Source organism: Nerophis ophidion, linkage group LG24 (genome assembly GCF_033978795.1).
Source record: "Nerophis ophidion isolate RoL-2023_Sa linkage group LG24, RoL_Noph_v1.0, whole genome shotgun sequence".
NCBI lineage: Eukaryota > Metazoa > Chordata > Actinopteri > Syngnathiformes > Syngnathidae > Nerophis > Nerophis ophidion.
In genome coordinates, this window is record NC_084634.1 from 15,034,196 (window position 1) to 15,054,697 (window position 20,502).

General features: G+C 43.4%; 1 protein-coding gene across 2 annotated transcripts in view; it reads left to right on the top strand.

Annotated features, from left to right (window-relative positions):
* The window catches only part of LOC133542358 (forkhead box protein N3-like), a 232,241-nt gene that overhangs the window by 204,073 nt on the left and 7,666 nt on the right, over positions 1-20,502 (top strand). For both annotated transcript variants that reach the window (XM_061886415.1, XM_061886416.1), the window contains exon 5: positions 15,988-16,096. In XM_061886415.1, coding sequence (XP_061742399.1) covers positions 15,988-16,096 — 109 coding nt within the window. The remainder of the gene's footprint in view (positions 1-15,987; positions 16,097-20,502) is intronic.

A 20,502-nucleotide genomic window follows, 5' to 3' on the forward strand; every position in this document is an offset into this window, starting at 1 on the left:
GGACTATGTGAAGGTCTTTTTTTCAATTTTAGGGGAAGTTGGTCCTTTTGGGGGTTCTTTTTAGACACTTATGGGGAAGAAAGTCCTTTTGGGGATACTTTGAGACCTCGGGACTTTTGGGATCTTTTGGCCCCTTTAGGGAAAGATGATCCTTTTGAGACTTTCAGGTTTGTTATTGTATTCCTGAGTCCTTAGACTTTTTCATTCAAAAGAAGATAAGTCCCAAACCCTTTGGGGACACTTCTAGTAAAAGTAAAAATTAAAAATTAAAGTAGTCCTTTTGGAACTACTCAGGATTGAATACAAAGTCTCCCTACTAACTCACCAGTGCCTCCATGGAAATCCCCCCTCTATCTCAAAGAACTGCTCACCCCCAAATCCTCCACACGACACCTCCGCTCCGGACAGGCTAACCTCCTCCGACCTCCGAGGACAAAGCCCTAAAGTGTGTGGGACAAAGCTTTCTGTTCCGCCGCTCCCAGTTGGTAGAACGCTCTCCCTGACCACCTGAGGGCACCACAGACTGTGGATGCTTTTAAAAAAGGCTTAAAACCCCTTCTTTTTAAAAAATCATTTTGTTAGATCTATAGTGGTAGTTTTAGCTGTTAAGCTGTTATAGTTTTTATTTTATTTTAGTATTTATTTTTGGGGGCAGCTATTTGTGGTTCGAGCGCTGTTGGTTTTTTTAAATACACTGTAGCACAGGGGTAGGGAACCTATGGCTCTAGAGCCAGATGTGGCTCTTTTGATGACTGCACCTGGCTCTCAGATAAATCTCAGCTGACATTGCTTAACACGCTAAGTAATGAATATTTCCGTTGGTAATCACAGTGTCAAAAATAACGTTCAAATTATAAAATATTCTCATGCATTTTAATCCATCCATCCGGTTTCTACCGCACCTGTTCAAGAAGTCGCATTAATAGTATGAAGTATTATATTTATTGTTGGTTAGCTTCAGAATAGCACTGTTATTGAAAAGAATAAGAGACTTATTATACTAAAAATGTTGGTCTTACTTAAAAATGCACGCATTTAGTTGTATTCAGTCTTAAAAATATATATATATGGCTCTCACGGAAATACTTTTGAAAATATTTGGCTTGTATGGCTCTCTCAGCCAAAAAGGTTCCTGACCCCTGCTGTAACACTTTGAGGTAGTTTGTTCAATGTAAAGTGGTTTTACAAATAAAATCTATAGTATCTGAGATGAGGTGGCGACTTGTCCTGGGTGTACACCACCTTCCGCCCGAATGTAGCTGATATAGGCACCAGCGCCCCCTGCAACCCCAAAGGGAATAAGCGGTAGAAAATGGATGAATGGATATATTATTATTATTATTATTATTATTATTATTATTATTACTTTGGAACTTAGGGACTATTTAGAGGCCTGTGGCACCCAAAGGGGAAGATGTTCATTTTGGGGGTATTATGGGACTTTTAGGGGAAAGACTATCCTTTTGGGACTACTTTGGGACCTAGGGACTATTTGGAGGCATGTGGCGCCCTAAGGAGAAGATGTTCCTTTTTGGAGTACTATGGGACTATTAAGGGAAAGACTATCCTTATAGGACTGCTTTGGGACCTAGGGACTATTTGGAAGCCTGTGGCACCCTAAGGGAAAGATCTTCCTTTTTGGAATACTATGGGATACTTGTAGTAAAAAAATAAATAATAAATTAAGAATGCCCCTACCCGTCTGAGAAACACGTCTTGCATGGATGTCACATGAGCCTATGACCCACCAGAAAACTTAAGCATAACAGTAACTGGTCTAGTCAGCAGCATAGTTGCACTTTACTGCCACTCACAGGAGAGAAGTGGAATAGCAACATGATCCCTCAACTTTAGCAAAGGTCTTTTCTCCACTGAGTTCAGTCGTATCGGTCGTCTTGATTTGAAAAGGTATGAGTCATCGCTCTATATCGAAAGACAGTCGGATCGATGCGAAAGAATGAAACAAGAATGAGTTCAGAGGAGAGTTTTTCATTCAACTTGGAAAAGAGCTCTGGTCAGAAGTGCGCCGCTGAGCTCGGAAAGTCCGGGTCAAACCGAGTCTGGTATTTCCTAGCCGGCCCCCCTTTTTCACCCTCCCTCGCTCTCACTCCCTCGCTCTTCGATCACGTTCTCCGCCGATGCATGATCTACCACTCTGTGGCATGTGGAAGGGGGAGCCGTTGCTATGGCGACCCAAAGCCTGGCTGGAGCTGAAGGTGGGGAGCTTCTGGAGGGAGGGAGCGGCGTCGACCCGGGGAAACCTAATGCACCGAGCGCGCGGCGAGTGATCAAGATTAGAAAAGAGACTGTGCAGGGACTTACTTATAAGGTTATGGAGAGCCGAGCAGGAGATATAAGGGGCAGAGCCACGCTAACTGGACTCAATGAGATTACTGTGGGCATACGTCACAGATATGCATCGCATGTGCCATCTTTGCAACATGATTCACACCCAAATAAATGTTGTGGGCACATTTTGGGGCTGGACTTGGGTGTCCTGAGTGTGTTTTAATGAGCGCTGGATTCAATTTCTCCCCGTAAAACGGATCATAAACGTTCTGCCAAAGAATGGAGAAAATTAGAAATGCAGCTCTCACAAACCTCCACCTGCCGCTTCGTCTGTAATTACTATTGCAACAACACATCATCAGTCGGGTAAAACTACCCTGTCTCACCACGGAATATGAGCTGGGTTTAGACCGTGGCGAGACAGGGCAGATTTACCTTTTGCCAAAGTAATTTTCCTATCCAGCTTGATGAATGATGAAAGAAGCTCGAAGGAAAGGTAGAGTTTCTAGGGATTGAAATGATCAGATCTTTTAGTTTTGAACTCCATCCATTTTTTACGGCTTTGTTACGTACGGCGGGGGAAGGAGACGACACCATAACCGGAATCAGTTCAATAGGTTTATTGAACCTTTTGATGAGTTCGTGGGATGTGTATGCCACTCTAGGTGTTTAGTGCCAAACGATGTGTAGACTCAGCAATGTAAATACTACCAGAGTTTGTTGTATGTGCGTGTTGGATGACTCTTTCGCCAGACCAAAAGGGGCAAGGCAAGTAGGCAATCCGTGGACAAGCAAGCGGTCGGGAGCTGGAGAGAAGCAACGAGGTCCGTGTCCAAGCAGGGGGTTGAGGATCGAGGGAGTCAGTCGGGAATCCAAAAGGAGGTCAAGGCACACACCTCGATCACGGGAGACACGGGAAAACACAAGGGACATAAGAGTCGGGAACTGGGAAGACACAGAGAGACACATGACCCTGTGACCCACCAGAAAACTTAAGCATAACAGTAACTGGTCTAGTCAGCAGCATAGTTACACTTTACTGCCACTCACAGGAGAGAAGTAGAATACCAACGTGATCCCTCAACTTTAACAAAGGTCTGTTCTCCACTGAGTTCAGTCGTATTGGTCGTCTTGATTTGAAAAGGTATGAGTCATCGCTCTATATCGAAAGACCGTCGGATCGATGCGAAAGAATGAAACAAGAATGAGTTCAGAGGAGAGTTTTTCATTCAACTTTGTTGTATGTGTGTGTTGGATGACTCTTTCGCCAGACCAAAAGGGGCAAGGCAAGTAGGCAATCCGTGGACAAGCAAGCGGTCGGGGGCTGGAGAGAAGCAACGAGGTCCGTGTCCAAGCAGGGGGTCGAGGATCGAGGGAGTCAGTCAGGAATCCAAAGGGAGGTCAAGGCACACACCTCGATCACGGGAGACGCGGGAAAACACAAGGGACATAAGAGTCGGGAACTGGCACAGAGACACAGAGAGAGATCAAGCACGCGGGAGGGAAGCCAGAGACGGAATGCTTATTACGAGAGTGAAGTACGTTCCGGCGTAGGATCTCCGGGTCCGCTGGTGTTTATACTGCTCGCCATCATTAGGTCCAGGTGTGATGATTGCAAATTGCCTGCAGCTTGGCCGGCGCGTGGCCGCGTCCTAGAGCTTGCCGCAGATGACATGCAGGATTGAGCATTGGCTGTGACACACTTGTCCCTTATGGGGCTGCGGGGAGTGCTGGAGCCTATCTCAGCTGCATTCGGGTGGTAGGCTGGGTACACCCGGAACAAGTCGCCACCTTTTCTCCATCCCTCCAAAGCAGAGAAGCCCAGACTTCCCTCTCCCCAGCCACTTCATCCAGCTCCTCCCGGGGGATTCTGAGGCGTTCCCAGGCCAGCCAGGAGACATATTCTTCCCAACGTGTCCTAGGTCTTCCCCGTGGCATCCTACCGGTTCGACGTGCCCTAAACACCTCCCGAGGGAGGCGTTCGGGTGGCATCCTGACCAGATGCCCGAACCACCTCATCTGGCTCCTCTCGATGTGGAAGAGCAGCGGCTTTACTTTGAACTCCCCCCGAATGACACAGCTTCTCAGCCTATCTCTAAGGGAGAGCCACACCACCCGGCGGAAGAAACTCATTTCGGCCGCTTGTACCCGTGATCTTGTCCTTTTGGTCATAACCCGAAGCTCATGACCATAGGTGAGGATGGGAACGTGGATCAACCGGAAAATTGAGAGCTTTGCCAAACAAAGAGGTATTCATTTCCATTTTTATAGTCTTTGGTACGACTCGGTCGGGGTTTGAACTCACGACCTACCCATCTCAGGGCGGACCAATTTTCCGGTTGACCTCTAGCGTCACACGAGGGATCTGCGGATCCTGACAGGTCAACAGCCAAGCTCTGTAGTACGTGATGTCCGCTGTAATATTGTGTTTGCATTAATCAGAGGAAGGTTACATTTGAAATAAAAATGTTGACATTTCAGGTAGCAGTAGAGTGGAAAAACAAGTTGACTTTGTATGCTTATTTCATTGTATCCATTAAACCGTATCCAATGGTATTTACAACTCGCAAAGTATGTGAGAATACCGTCTTAAATACAGCAATTTTGAATATTCCACTCCGAAGGCTTTCGGCAATTTCCGTAGATTTTTTGTCAGTGTAGTAACGCTTCTGGACTCCGACCATATTATTAGGTCAGTCATACTGGAAAAACGCAAAAATTGGAAAGAGATTTGCTGTTTATCATTCATAATCCTTATGTAAGACAAGAACACATGTGTTTGTTATGCATTCTAAATGGTAAATAAATAGTGAACAATTGAGTGTCCTCTCATTCTACTCTCTAAAAACATTCAGAAAGCCCCAACAATGCTCCATTTACATGTCGTGACCTGAAAATTAACCAAATATGAGCGTTAATGTTATAATAAGCGCTAACGCAGACGGACTATTTTAGCGGTGCATTGATAGCTGCTAGCTATTGTTGACACTCTGAGCCGGCGGCTGCTTCTGCTTGGTCTCAAACTTGCTAAAAGTAAATTCTAGATTATAATTTAATGCATTGCTCACCTGCTAGTAGATAAAGGTGGCCATGGACCGACAGGCTGGTCCACTTTCACATCCCCCGAGGAGGCGAAAAAGACCCCAAAAGATGGTAGTTCCAGGAACTTTTTTTCAACGCTTTGCGAGTATTGTGATTGAATCTTCATCCAAACGGAATTGTGTGAGCGTCCCGTCGGTCGGCATTCTAGCGAGAGTGGAAATATTACAGTAAATGTTAGTTTTATACTGGTTTATTGTGGTTAGTATGTTTGTTTAGCACCTAGCAATGCTGCTAGCGCTATAGTGTCACAATAAAGCTACATCCGTTTAGCGCTGGGCTTTTAAAACTTATTGCTCATCATCTTTAACCTGACTCTCGCCAGACCCTTGTAGTTCGCTGAGCCCCACACAAAGATCTGGGCTCAAGGGCTTTGCGAACTCCTTCAAGATAGCAAAAAAAATGAACCAATCAGGATCGTCAGGCAGGATTTCATAGATGTGACGTAGCGCCGAAGCGACTGTTTGATTCAAACAACAATGGCAATATGTCGGCTGTTCTATTTTGAATTTCCCAGCGTCGCTCTCATCAGCGTCACGGGTTGATATCGATGTGAGTGGTTGAAGTAGCGCGTCATTTAAGATAATGGACAAGTGGTTTATCCAACCACATACAGTGTTTTTTTTTTTTACAAGGCCCTGCCTTCTGAAATACATCTCCTATTGAGAAGTACCCGATCCTTGTGTGGAGCTCAGCGAATTACAAGGATCTGGCGAGTGTCAGGTTACATCCTCTTTGTATTCAGGCTCAAAAAATATAACGTCCTGGATCATAGTTTTTCCCAAAGTAATAGTTGGCTCTCGCGAAGTCTGCTTGATTAGTATTGTTGTTGACGGGGAAGGGGTCTGTGGTTCCACCTCTACGTGACAAATCACGTGACTGGCTTCTTTAGTAGCTCTCAAAATGTCCCGGGACCCTTCGTGAGATTGATACTACTATTTTGATCACATCTATTTACTTTGGTCATAAAGCAGATATATACGATAATAACTTCAATATAAAGACAACTCAACTGCTACTTTAATATATTTTTCTCCTGGTCCTTACTTTTAATAGGTCATAAAAAATATCAATAATTATCGATACCAACTGATATAAAACACTTAAATCGTGATACCGTTGTTTGCCATTTCAAGGGGCCTTTGATCAGAGCTTTATGAGCCATTCTTTAGTTGTACTTCACAAGACATTTTTGTAAGAACCACATCTGATAAATCGTGCTCGATGTGTCAGAAACTCAAGTGGCGCACAAACAAGCAACAAACCAAAAAGAACAAGCCATAAAGCCAATAAAAACAATAACCTGGCAGATGCAGGTAAGAGAGCTGTATTGATGTGGGGGCTTAGGTTTCGGAGCGCTCTGCAACAGACCTGGGCAGCAGACAGCAGGTAGTTTCTGAAACGTGAACTAAAGTAGAAGAAGATGACAGCTGTTTTCAAGAGCGTGTTGTGGTGAGCCGCCAGCGTTGAGTCATGGAACATTTGCTCTGCTGGCTGCTTGTCTTTCAGAAGACATATCTCTCTTATCGGCAAGAAAAACGTTTTTAGCGATTGTGAAATTGGCCGGGGTTCGTTGCTTTGGGAATTTAAATGGTTGTTCTTCCGTGCAAAATTGTTTGTTTCCTCTCAGAGATTCTTCTCCATTCAGACGTCATGGATCCGAGCTCACCACTCTCCGTGTTGAATAGTTTTGTTTTGTTTTTTCGATTTACAAACGCAAAGTTTTAGGATTTCACACAACTTCTGACGTCTATTGCTTGCATCTCCAGCATATTTCTTTTTTCCACTATACAATGATCCTAAGCACTAGGGCGGTCTTTGACTAAGGACTTTCATAGTCCGATCTGATCCATTTTATTCGGCCCATAGTGGGCGATCAGTACAATCTACAGCAGGGTCGTCAAACTCAAATACAGAGTGGGCCAAAATTTTAAACTGAACAAAGCCGCGGGCCAAGGTTGAACAAATTAACCTTTTAATGGGGACCCAAACAAGTTTTGCATTGAATATTGAACAAGCGAGACTTATATAACTTTATAGTGACATGCAAAATCGAGTTTCAAATGATACTAATAATTTAAAAATAGCAATGGCATATCAAATCAAATTTAAATAGAAATTGAACGCCTCTTTTCTATTTGCATCCTTCTCAGGTAAATATCAAAATAAACTTTTCCCACAGGCTAATAATAAATTTTTATATTGTAGCGTCCAGGAAGAGGTAGTGCTGCAAGCGATTCTATGTATTTGTTCTGTTGTGTTTATGTTGTGTTACAGTGCGGATGTTCTCCCGAAATTTGCTTGTCATTCTCGTTTAGTGTTGGTTCACAGTGTGGCGCATATTTGTAACAGTCTTAAAGTTGTTTATACTGCCACCCTCAGTGTAACCTGTATGGCTGTTGACCAAGCTTGCGTTGCATTAGCGTGTGTGTGTGTAGAAGCCACATATACGCTGTTTCTACGTAGGAAAAGCGGACGTGACAAAAGGTTTTAGAGGACGCTTGAGGCAGTGCCTTTAAGGCACGCCCCCAATATTGTTGTCCAGGTGGGAATCGGGAGAAATTTGGGAGAATGGTTGCCCCCTCTGATTTTCGTGAGGGGGACTGAAATTTGGAAGTCTCCTTGGAAAATCGAGGGGGGGTGGTTTGCAAGTATGAGTATTAGCGGTGAATGCGGGCCAGCTCTAATGTTAATTTGATATTGCCTCAAGGGCTAAATGAAAATACACGGCGTGCCAAATTTGGCCCGCGGGCCAGAGTTTGACACCCATGATCTACGGCGTTATTTTTTTTAACAAGGGAGATAAACTCATTGTGATGATTTGTACTACTGTATACAGGTGTCAGTCATGTCACATAAAAATTCCTGAGTACAAGCTGCTCATTTTTTCCTACGCTTTGGACCCTGCGTCTTATAAAATGATGCGGCTAATTTATAGATTTTTTTTTTCCTGCTTAAAAAAACAAGTTGAATAGGATTCGAATGAGAATCAGCACCTCCAAGTCCGAGTCCGTGGTTCTCGCCCGGAACAGGGTGGAGTGCCATCTCCGGGTTGGGGAGGAGACCCTGCCCCAAGTGGAAGAATTCAAGTACCTAGGAGTCTTGTTCACGAGTGGGGGAAGAGTGGATCGTGAGATCGACAGGCGGATCGGTGCGGCGTCTTCAGTAATGCGGACGTTGTATCGATCCGTTGTGGTGAAGAAGGAGCTGAGCCGGAAGGCAAAGCTCTCAATTTACCGGTCGATCTACGTTCCCATCCTCACCTATGGTCATGAGCTTTGGGTCATGACCGAAAGGATAAGATCACGGGTACAAGCGGCCAAAATGAGTTGGGGCTTTCCCTTAGAGATAGGGTGAGAAGCTCTGCCATCCGGGAGGAACTCAAAGTAAAGCCGCTGCTCCTCCACATCGAGAGGAGCCAGGTGAGGTAGCTCGGGCATCTGGTCAGGATGCCACCCGAACGCCTCTAGGGAGGTGTTTAGGGCACGTCCAAATGGTAGGAGGCCACGGGGAAGACCCAGGACACGTTGGGAAGACTATGTCTCCCGGCTGGCCTGGGAACGCCTCGGGATCCCCCGGGAAGAGCTAGACGAAGTGGCTGGGGAGAGGGAAGTCTGGGCTTCTCTGCTTAGGCTGCTGCCCCCGCGACCCAACCTCGGATAAGCGGAAATTGATGGATGGATGGATGGCTGGATGGAAGTTGGATAGGAGTGCTGTTTGTGCTATGGTGCCATCTTTTGGGTCCATGACTATGACTTCTGTTTTATTTGATCAGCCGTTTTACTGCAGTGTTACAGACACCGTTTGGAAACAATTAGGCTATGTAAATAAATATTTACAAAATCTATTAACTAATTTTACAACATATGTCCGGTGCAGCTGACATATGGAAGAAAAATAAATTAGTGGGTGCTGCTTGTATACCGGTTCACTCTATAGTCCGTAGAATACAGTATATTTATTACATTTGTAACATTACACACAGTTTGAAGAGTAACACTTTGTTTGAATATTTAATTGATTCTTTGTCGTATCACTAGATGGAGCTGGTGTACCACTCTATATGGAAAAATATTTGTTTTGTTTTACAATTTAGTGGGTGTGGCTTACAAATTGTGCGTTCTGATGTCCAGAAAATATGGTAATTTAAATCAAATAAGATATAAAAAGAATACACTCTTTTATTGAGGAGATTTGCAAGTTTTTCTACCTCGAAAAAGGCTAAACCGCTCCGATAAACAAATAAAGACGGTACAGATTGGATAGTTTGGTGAGGTCCTTGGCTCTAGCTCAAAGCAAAGAAGACATCAAACTTGACTAAATAAAGGAAATAAAAAAATTGCAACAAAGTTTCTGTATGTGACCCTAAGAAAGAATCATTAACTTTACCAGTGGAGACCTACAGCCCCGGGGTGAGGTGGTGTCCAATTCCCGACGAGTACCTGCGGGTTTGGAATGGCCCGACTTTGCCTTGCTGGTGTGGTGTTCAAAGTGTTGCCAAACCACAGAAGAGCGTCTCTGTGCTGTGTTTACTTCGCACTTGTGCAGCCCTTTGAGACAGGCTATATAGGGCTATATAAATCAACTTTGATTGATGCTCTCTAAACTCACTGAAATTTTCTCTCTGTGTAATTCTTACAAAGAATATGCAAACCAACAATACTTGAGTCAGTATTAGGTTAGTCTATGAGTTCCATAAGAGAGGTATGAAGTCATGAGTCCACACGGCTGCCATGGTCTTTTTTTAAAGAGTCCATGCCTTGTTCAGCGGCGCTGACAGCTTTAAATCTTGTGTAGACCATGTGTCACCTTAGATCCGGGGTGTTGGTAAACCAAGATCTTCAGCTCTCAACACAGATTTAAAAAGGGGTTTGGAAGTCCAAGCCTTTGTGGGTCACCCGAGGACAGTGGGGGATTTGTTCCAAAGCCGTTTCATCATCCCGGCCTTGCGGTTGAGGGTGTCGGACGGCTGCAGGGTGAGGCTTGGTCCCGTTTGCAGGAAGTGTCCTCTTTCAGACCCGGATGGTCCCAAGACAATTAGTTTCCTCTTTTTTCTTTTTTTTTTTTGCATTTGGATGAGAGATTTGGACATTTGGACATTAGTCATCGGCGTGTTTGCTCTCATTACTTAGCTCGATTGTTTTGTGGAGACCAGGGTTGTTTTAATTTAATTAGAATGGCTGTTCCTCGTCTGCCCGATCACTAACTTTGAGTGAAACGCCTTTCTTTGTTTATTTTTACTCTCACAATGGTGCCAACTAGATACCTTCTTATTGACATTTACTAACGGTGCCTGTAACAGGGCAGTAAAACGGCTGGTCAAACAAAACAGAAGTCACTGTCAAGGACCCACTAACTGCGGAAGGAGATGACCTGAAGTAGGAAAATAGTAAACTTGAGTGTTTGTGTTGGAAAAAACTGCAGTTTGCTTTTCTCCACACATGAATACTCTTCTGTGTACTCATTTTTTAAAGTTAAAGTACCAATGGTCGTCACACACACACTAGGTGTGGTGAAATTTGTCCTCTGCATCCCCTTGATCACCCCCTGGGAAGTGAGGGGAGCAGTGAGCAGCAGCGGTGGCCGCGCCCGGGAATCATTTATGGTGACTTAACCCCCAATTCCAACCCTTGATGCTGAGTGCCAATGGGTCCCATTTTTTATAGTCTTTGGTATGACTCGGCCGGGGTTTGAACTCACAACTTACCGATCTCAGGGCGGACACTCGAACCACTAGGCCACTGAGTAGGTAACGTGAGGATCAGTAGTTCGAGTCAACAATGCATTGAATCGATCAATACTGATACCTGTAAATTTGAACAATTTTTGATGCTTACTTGTACCACAAACTTGTGTTCCTTTAAATTCACTACATAATTGAAGTGTCAAGTACCGTATTTTACGGACTATAGATCAAATCTACAAAATTTTAGGGTGGAAAAAACATATTTTTCCATATATTTGCCTCACCATATTATAAACGGTGTGAAATTAAGCATTTACAAATTAATATTTTGTAAATGTTTATTTGAATACCTTAATTGTTTCCAAAAAGTGTCTGTAACAGGGCAGTAAAACGGCTGATCAAACAAAACAGAAGTCATCATCATGGACCCACGAGCTGCGCAAGCTAGCCCTCCAATCAGCTAAACAGACTCAAATCCACGGTGACGTTTTGGTGAATTTACTGAGTAATTTCTGAAACTAAAAATGCAAAATTAATGCCCTTGTAAGTTAATAGTACGAACACTGCCCTTCTAAACATGTAAGCATATTAGCTCATGCTAATGCCGCTAGCTTCAATACATTACAATGGCGCGCACAAACATGCATGGGGCGGCTTGGTAAGTAACAATGTTTTTAGTTACGTATATTGTCAAAATTACAAACGTTGCTTGGAGTGATGAATGAAGAATCCACACATGTAAAAACGCTATGGACGGCGAGAAGACGAAACTGAACTTATCACAGCTTTAAAGGCTGAAATGAGATTTTCTTATTCAAACAGGGATAGCAGGTCCATTCTATGTGTCATACTTGATCATTTTGCGATATTGCCACATTTTTGCTGAAAGGATTTAGTAGAGAACATCCACGATAAAGTTCGCAACTTTCGGTGTTAAGAGAAAAGCCCTGTTTCTACCGGTAGTCGCAGACGATGACGTCTCATGTTGTTTGATGGCTCCTCACATATTCACATTGTTTTTAATGGGAGCCTCCAACAAAAAGTGCTATTCGGACCGAGAAAACAACATTTTCCCCATTAATTTGAGCAAGGATGAAAGATGCGTGTTTGACGATATTGATAGTGACGGACTAGAAAAAAAAAAACGCGATTGCATTGGGACGGATTCCGATGTGTTTAGACACATTTACTAGGATAATCCTGGGAAATCCCTTATCTTTCGATTGTGTTGCTAGTGTTTTAGTGAGTTTAATAGTACCTGATAGTTGGAAGGGTGTCTCCACGGGTGTCTTGACGCCAATGTCTCAGGGAAGTCGACGGCAGCTTCATGGATGGCCCAAGCTCAGCTTTCCTGTGGTAAGAAACAACTTTTTAACCACAATTTTCTCACCGAAACCTGCTGGTTGACATTTGGTCTGGATCCATGTAGGCTTGACCGCGCTCTGATCCATAGTAAAGTTCCACCTCCGGGAATTTTAAACAAGGAATCACCGTGTGTTTGTGTGGCTAAAGGCTAAAGCTTCCCAACTCCATCTTTCTACTGTGACTTCTCCAATATTTATTGAACACATTGCAAAAGATTCAGCAACACAGATCTCCAAAATACTGTGTAATTATGCCGTTAAAACAGTCGACTTTTAGCTGTGTGTGTGTGCGTATCGCTCATACTTCCTAAAACCCCGTGACGTCTTGCGTTCACGTCATCATTACACGACGTTTTCAAGACGAAACTCCCGCGAAATTTAAAATTGTAATTTCGTAAACTAAAAAAGGCGTATTGGCATGTGTTGCCATGTTAATATTTCATCATTGATTTATAAACTATCAGACTGCGTGGTGGGTAGTAGTGGGTTTCAGAAGGCCTTTAAGCAGAAGAGCACCCGACTCCTGCAGTGAGCAAACTCGTTAAAAGATGGCGACATAGCACGCACAATAATTATTGTATTTTTCTTTTTTTACTATTTGCATCAAGGCCGTCAGCCAAGAAAAATTAGCCACACCGTTTTATAAGCCACAGTGCTCAAAGCGTAGGAAAGAAAGTAGTGTCTCATAGTCAGGAGTTTACAAGAATATGTTTTCTTGTGGGGCAGCACGGTGGAGGGGGGGGGTTAGTGCGTCTGCCTCACAATACGAAGGTCCTGGGTTCGAACCTGCGCTCGGGATCTTTCTGTGTGGAGTTTGCATGTCCTCCTTGTGAATGCGTGGGTTCCCTCCGGGTACTCCGGCTTCCTCCCACTTCCAAAGACATGCACCTGGGGATAGGTTGATTGGCAGCACTAAATTGGCCCTAGTGTGTGAATGTGAGTGTGAATGTTGTCTGTCTATCTGTGTTGGCCCTGCGATGAGGTGGCGACTTGTCCAGGGTGTGCTCCGCCTTCCGCCCGATTGTAGCTGAGATAGGCTCTAGCACCCCCCGTGACCCCGTACTGGATAAGCGGTAGAAAATGGATAGATGGATGGATGTTTTGTTGTGGTACTAATTAGGCTGAGTCTGGGACCTCGGGTACTGAGTTATGTGCTGCTACCACAAAGAAGTTCCCTGAATCCTCCAACATCAGCCAGTTAACGTCGAAATGTCCTCCAACAAGCACACCATTTCTTCTAATTTAGTCGAGCATTTTGGTGGGAAAAAAATGGTGAACGCGCCAAGCTATAGCCTGCTCGGCATGAGCAGCTCCGCAACAGCTAAGCACACAATAGCACACAAGCTAGACCTACGTCAGGGGTCACCAACGCAGTGCCCGCGGGCACCAAGTCGCCCGTAAGGACCAGATGAGTCGCCCACTGGCCTGTTCTAAAAATATCTCAAATAGCAGCACTTACCAGTGAGCTGCCTCTATTTTTTCAATTTTATTTATTTACTAGCAAGCTGGTCTCGCTTTGCTCGATATTTTTAATTCTAAGAGAGGCAAAACTCAAATAGAATTTGAAAATCCAAGAAAATATTTTAAAGACTTGGTCTACTTGTTTAAAATAATTCATTCATTTTTTTACTTTGCTTCTTATAACTTTCAGAAAGACAATTTTAGAGAAAAAATACAACCTTAAAAATTATTTTAGGATTTTTAAACACATATACCTTTTTACCTTTTAAATTCCTTCCTCTTCTTTCCTGACAATTCAAGTCAATGTTCAAGTATTTTTTTATTTATTGTAAAGAATAATGAATACATTTTATTTTAATTCTTCACCGAGAGGAGCCAGATGAGGTGGTTCGGGCATCTGGTCAGGATGCCACCCGAACGCCTCCCGATGGAGGTGTTTAGGGCACGTCCAACCGGTAGAAGGCCACGGGGAAGACCCAGGACACGTTGGGAAGACTATGTCTCCCGGCTGGCCTGGGAACGCCTCGGGATCCCCCGGGAGGAGCTGGACGAAGTGGCTGGGTAGAGGGCAGTCTGGTCTTCCCTGCTTAGGCTGCTGCCCCCACGACCCGACCTCGGATAAGCGGAAGAAGATGGATGGATGGATTTTAGCAACAAAGAATATTTGTGAAATATTTATTCAAACTTATTATGATTAAAATTCAAAAAATATATACTGGCAAATCTAGAAAATCTGTAGAATCAAATTTAAATCTTATTTCAAAGTGGATTTTAACCTATTCAAAACATGTCATCAAAATTCTAAAATGTATCTTAATCAGGAAAAATTACTAATGATGTTCCATAAATTATTTTTTAAATTTTTTAAAAAAATATTCCAAATAGCTAGTTTTTCTCTTCATTTTTTTCGTTTGAATTTTTAATTTTAAAGAGTCGAAATTGAAGATAAACTATGTTTCAAAATTCAATTTTCATTTTTTTCGTGTTTTAATCCTCTTTTAAACTTTTCAATTAAGTGTTTTTTCCATCATTCATTCTCTACAAAAAACCTCTCATAAAAAGGAAAAAAAGGTACGACGGAACGACAGACAGAAATACCCATTGTTTTAATATATATATATATAAATCAAATCAAATCAACTTTATTTATAAAGCACATTTAAAATTTACCACAGGGGTAGCCAAAGTGCTGTACAATGGACAGGTTAAAAGATGATACGAAGACCGAGCAAACAACACAACACAAACAGAACATGATAAAAAAATAAATAAATAAAACATAAAAACAGGTTCACAGCAGGTGTATAATGGGGCGCCATTGCAGGATGGATATCACTTAGTGTTAAAAGCCAAGGAATAAAAGTATGTTTTTAAGAGAGATTTAAAAACAGGAAGAGAGGAGGCTTGTCTAACACTCAGACGTAGGTCGTCCCAGAGCTTGGGAGCAGCAGCAGCGAAAGCTATGTCACCTCTAAGCTTAGAGGTGACATAGATTTATTTATTAAAGGTAAATTGAGCAAATTGGCTATTTCTGGCCATTTATTTAAGTGTGTATCAAACTGGTAGCCCTTCGCATTAATCAGTACCCAAGAAGTAGCTCTTGGTTTCGAAAAGGTTGGTGACCCCTGACCTACGTAGTAATGATTCCTTCCGTCTCAAAAACCGCACATTTGTCAACATAAGTATGAAATGTTTATTGTTACACGTAGAAAGTATTCATGTATTTAGTAACAAGTACACAAAAAAATGAAAAGCAAGATGGCTGACCTAAAAACCGACCCATCCGGCGTTCCAACAGTCTTGTGGGTCAAGCCGGATTTAGCCCAGCCCAGCGGTCGTTGGTAATTAAATGATTTCACAGCGTCCTTAACTCATTTATGACGCTTTCCTGCTCAATTGAAGCGTGCCTTGCTCAACAATAGAGCCCAGTTGGCCTCCTCAGACGCACGCCCGGCTCTCATTGAGCTCTTATCGCCGCCGAATCGGGTTACCGAGAAGCCACCGCTGTCTTTCCCCCCCCAACCCGCTTCCGTCCGGCGTCCTTCGAAATATGATGGAGGATGTGACGGCCTGTGTTTTGTCTTCCAGTTCCTCGTGGCGTGATTCAAAACGGCGCCCGTGTGAGGAGCCAGGCACTCTTCCCTGTGATCAGACCCCTCCCCGTCAGCCCCGTGGGCAGCAGGACTTCTGCTATAAGGTGAGTCCGCTTTGCTCCTGGACTGTAAAAGACTGTCATCGCTGCGAGCGCTTACTGGACATGTCATTGGGTACGCCGGTTCTAGATCTGTTTATTCCACTCACCACTTTTCTACAAATTCAGGACTTTCTTGAGTTGATTTGAAACAGCACACTTCTAACATATTTGAAAAATAATTACCGTATTGTACGGACCACAAGCCGCAACTTTGCACTATCAATCAATCAATCAATGTTTATTTATATAACCCTAAATCACAAATGACTCAAAGGACTGTACAAACCACTACGACTACGACATCCTCGGAAGAACCCACATAAGGGCAAGGAAAACTCACACCCAGGGGGACGCCAGTGACAATGATGACTATGAGAACCTTGGAGAGGACCTCAATTGTGGGCAACCCCCCACCCTCTAGGGGACCGAAAGCAATGGATGTCGAGCGGGTCTAACATGATACTGTGAAAGTTCAATCCATAGTGGCTCCAACACAGCCGCGAGAGTTCAATTCAAAGCGGATCCAAGACAGCAGCGAGAGTCCCGTTCACAGGAAACCATCCCAAGCGGAGTCGGATCAGCATCGTAGAGATGTCCCCAACCGATACACAGAAGAGCGGTCCATCCTGGGTCGCGACGAGCGGTCCATCCTCGGTCCCGACTCTGCACAGCCAGTACTTCATCCATGGTCATCGGACCGGACCCCCTCCACAAGGGAGGGGGGGGGTAGAGGAGAAAAAGAAAAGAAGCGGCAGATCAACTGGTCTAAAAAGGAAGTCTATTTAAAGGCTAGAGTATACAAATGAGTTTTAAGGTGAGACTTAAATGCTTCTACTGAGGTAGCATCTCGAACTGTTACCAGGAGGGCATTCCAGAGTACTGGAGCCCGAACGGAAAACGCTCTATAGCCCGCAGACTTTTTTTGGGCTTAAGGAATCACTAGTAAGCCGGAGTCTTTTGAACGCAGATTTCTTGCCGGGACATATGGTACAATACAATCGGCAAGATAGGATGGAGCTAGACCGTGTAGTATTTTATACGTAAGTAGTAAAACCTTAAAGTCACATCTTAAGTGCACAGGAAGCCAGTGCAGGTGAGCCAGTACAGGCGTAATATGATCAAACTTTCTTGTTCTTGTCAAAAGTCTAGCAGCCGCATTTTGTACCAACTGTAATCTTTTAATGCTAGACATGGGGAGACCCGAAAATAATACGTTACAGTAATCGAGACGAGACGTAACAAACGCATGGATAATGATCTCAGCGTCGCTAGTGGACAAAATGGAGCAAATTTTAGCGATATTACGGAGATGAAAGAAGGCCGTTTTAGTAACGATTTTAATGTGTGCCTCAAAGGAGAGAGTTGAGTCGAAGATAATACCCAGATTTTTTACCGAGTCACCTTGTTTAATTGTTATGTTGTCAAATGTTAGAGTTGTATTATTAAATAGAGGTCGGTGTCTAGCAGGACCGATAATCAGCATTTCCGTTTTTCTGGCGTTAAGTTGCAAAAAATGTGCGGACGTCCATTGTTTAATTTCATTAAGACACGACTATTGTTGTAACGATATCAATATTTTGGTACCGGCACTAAAAGTGTTTTGCTACTTTTCGGTACTTTTCTAAATAAAGTGGACCACAAAAAAATTGCATTATTGGCTTTATTTTAACAAAAAAAATCTTAGGGTACATTAAAGGCCTACTGAAATTAGATTTTCTTATTTAAACGGGGATAGCAGGTCCATTCTATGTGTCATACTTGATCATTTTGCGATATTGCCATATTTTTGCTGAAAGGATTTAGTAGAGAACATCCACGATATAGTTCGCAACTTTTGGTGCTGATAAAAAAGCCTCGTCTTTACCGGAAGTCACAGACGATGACGTCACAAGGGTGAGGGTTCCTCACGTCCTCACATTGTTTATAATGGGAGCCTCCAGCAGCAAGAGCTATTCGGACCGAGAAAACGACAATTTCCCCATTAATTTGAGCTAGGTGAAATATTTTTGGATGATGATATTGATAGCGAAGGACTAGAAAAAAAATGTAAAAAAAAAATAAAGTTAAAAAAAAAAAAGGTAATTGCATTGGGACGGTGTGACGGGTCTCCACTCGTCATCGTGTGGGTTGCAGTGACACTCGATGCAGGACGCATCGTAACAGGGTTGACTCTGATTTATTGTTTCAATAATCATGTAGTCTGGCCAGCCGGTCACGCCAATTTCTGGCTCGCTGGCTCTTCCTGTTTGCCTTCGCGCACCTATCGGTGCCCGATGGTTGCGTCCGCTGCGGTGCCTCATCTCTCCCGTCCAAAGGCAAAACCCAGTAACTCAATTTTGGTCAAAACTGAGCTGATAATAATTTTGGAGTTCCGGGGTGATATGCTTTACATTAGTGTATGCGATATTGTAATTTGTTCCGTAAGTAAGCTGTTACGCGCATTGCAGGACCTAGCAACTACCACATAACCGCGTAGATACAACATAAAAACCTAGTATCTCAAGGGACCAATCGGAGCTTCTTTGTCAGTTGCCTTATTGTCTTTAATGAGAGATTTGCACGATTGGGGGCCGACGGTCAACCTGATTAAGTGATATTATGGCACGAGGGGATATTTGGAAGATTGGCCCAGGATGTTGCAAGCACCTTCATTAAATGTATTGATTCTTCCCCTTGCATACTCTTTTGGGCAGATAACTGTGGAGGTCAAAATAAAAACTGGACGCTGTACACGGCTCTTGCCCAATGTGCAAACGCAGAATGGGGCCCACCCGAGATTGTGATAAAATATCTGGAGAAAGGGCACACGTTCATGAGAGCAGATTCAATCCATGGCTCTCAATCGGCAAGAAAATGAAAGCTCAAGAAAACTTTTATATGTTTGATGACTTTGTAGATCTTTGTAAGACAGCATCAAGATAGATTGGTTTTCCTTTGTTTTCTCAAAATCAGCTAGAAGGGAGTTACTAGGTGTTGCCTTTGGACGGGAGATCTTCGTTTGGATCTCGTTCGTTGTGCTTGTCGGTCGTTCGTTGCCGTGGTTTCCTCGCCTACTTCTTTCCGATCGTTCCTCCTTCGCCCCTTTTGTACTGCAGCAGCAGATGTAAAGATTGAGCACAGGTGTGTCGCTTACGCACCTGACTTGGTTGGCTGCAGCGTCGCTCTGAGTGCGTCCCGCCTCTACTCTGCGCCGCATGCCCCGCCCCCTGGCCGCCATCTCGGGTAGGACTGTCGTCTGTCCTAACCCACTGTCGGCTCCGCCTCTCCACAGACGGATTCAGATGTTTTTAGACACATTTACTAGGATATTTCTGGGAAATCCCTTATCTTTCTATTGTGTTGCTCGTGTTTTAGTGAGTTTAAATAGTACCTGATAGTCGGAGGGGTGTGTCCACGGGTGTCTTGAGGCCAGTGTCTGAGGGAAGTCACGGCAGATACAAGGACGGTGCAAACTCCACAAATCTCCGGTAAGAGGCGACTTTTTAACACAATTTTCTCACCGAAACCTGCCGGTTGACAAGTGGTCGGGATTCATGTTCGCTTGACCGCTCTGATCCATAGTAAAGCTTCACCTCCGGGAATTTTAAACAAGGAATCACCGTGTGTTTGTGTGGCTAAAGGCTAAAGCTTTCCAACTCCATCTTTGTACTTTGACTTCTCCATTATTAATTGAACAAATTGCAAAAGATTCAGCAACACAGATGTCCAAAATACTGTGTAATTGCGCGATGAAAAGAGACAACTTTTAGCCGCAGTAGTGCTTCGCTGATATTTCCTGACAGTCCGTGACGTCACGCGCCCGCGTCATCATTCCGCAACGTTTTCAACAACAAACCCCGCGGGAAATTTAAAATTGCAATTTAGTAAACTAAACCGGCTGTATTGGCATGTGTTGCAATGTTAATATTTCATCATTGATATATAAACTGCATGGTGGGTACAGTTGTCATCAAAATTATTCAACCCCCTCACAAGTTTGGTGTTTTAGCAAGTTAGACATTTATTCCGTATTTTGTTTATAGTCATATCAAATAAAGATGTGTCAAATAGACAAATGCATTTTAAATTGTAACACTGTATTTTACAAAATACCAAAAAAGGACATTTTTCTTAATATCTCATTTACAAAATTATTCAACCCCTTGAAGATCATAACTCTTAAGAACAGAATTTGAATAAGGTATTTTCAATCAGGTGTTGAAAACACCTGTGGATGTGATTAGAACCATAACGAGCAACAATTAAACTGATTGAAAAAGACTGTGACGCTCATCTTCTTGTAGATGGTCAATGGTGTATTTGCAACATGGTGAAGTCCAGGGAGTGGTCAAAGAAGTCAAGAGAGGAGGTAATTTCTCTTCATAAGAAAGGATATGGATATAAGAAAATAGCAAAGACATTACACATTC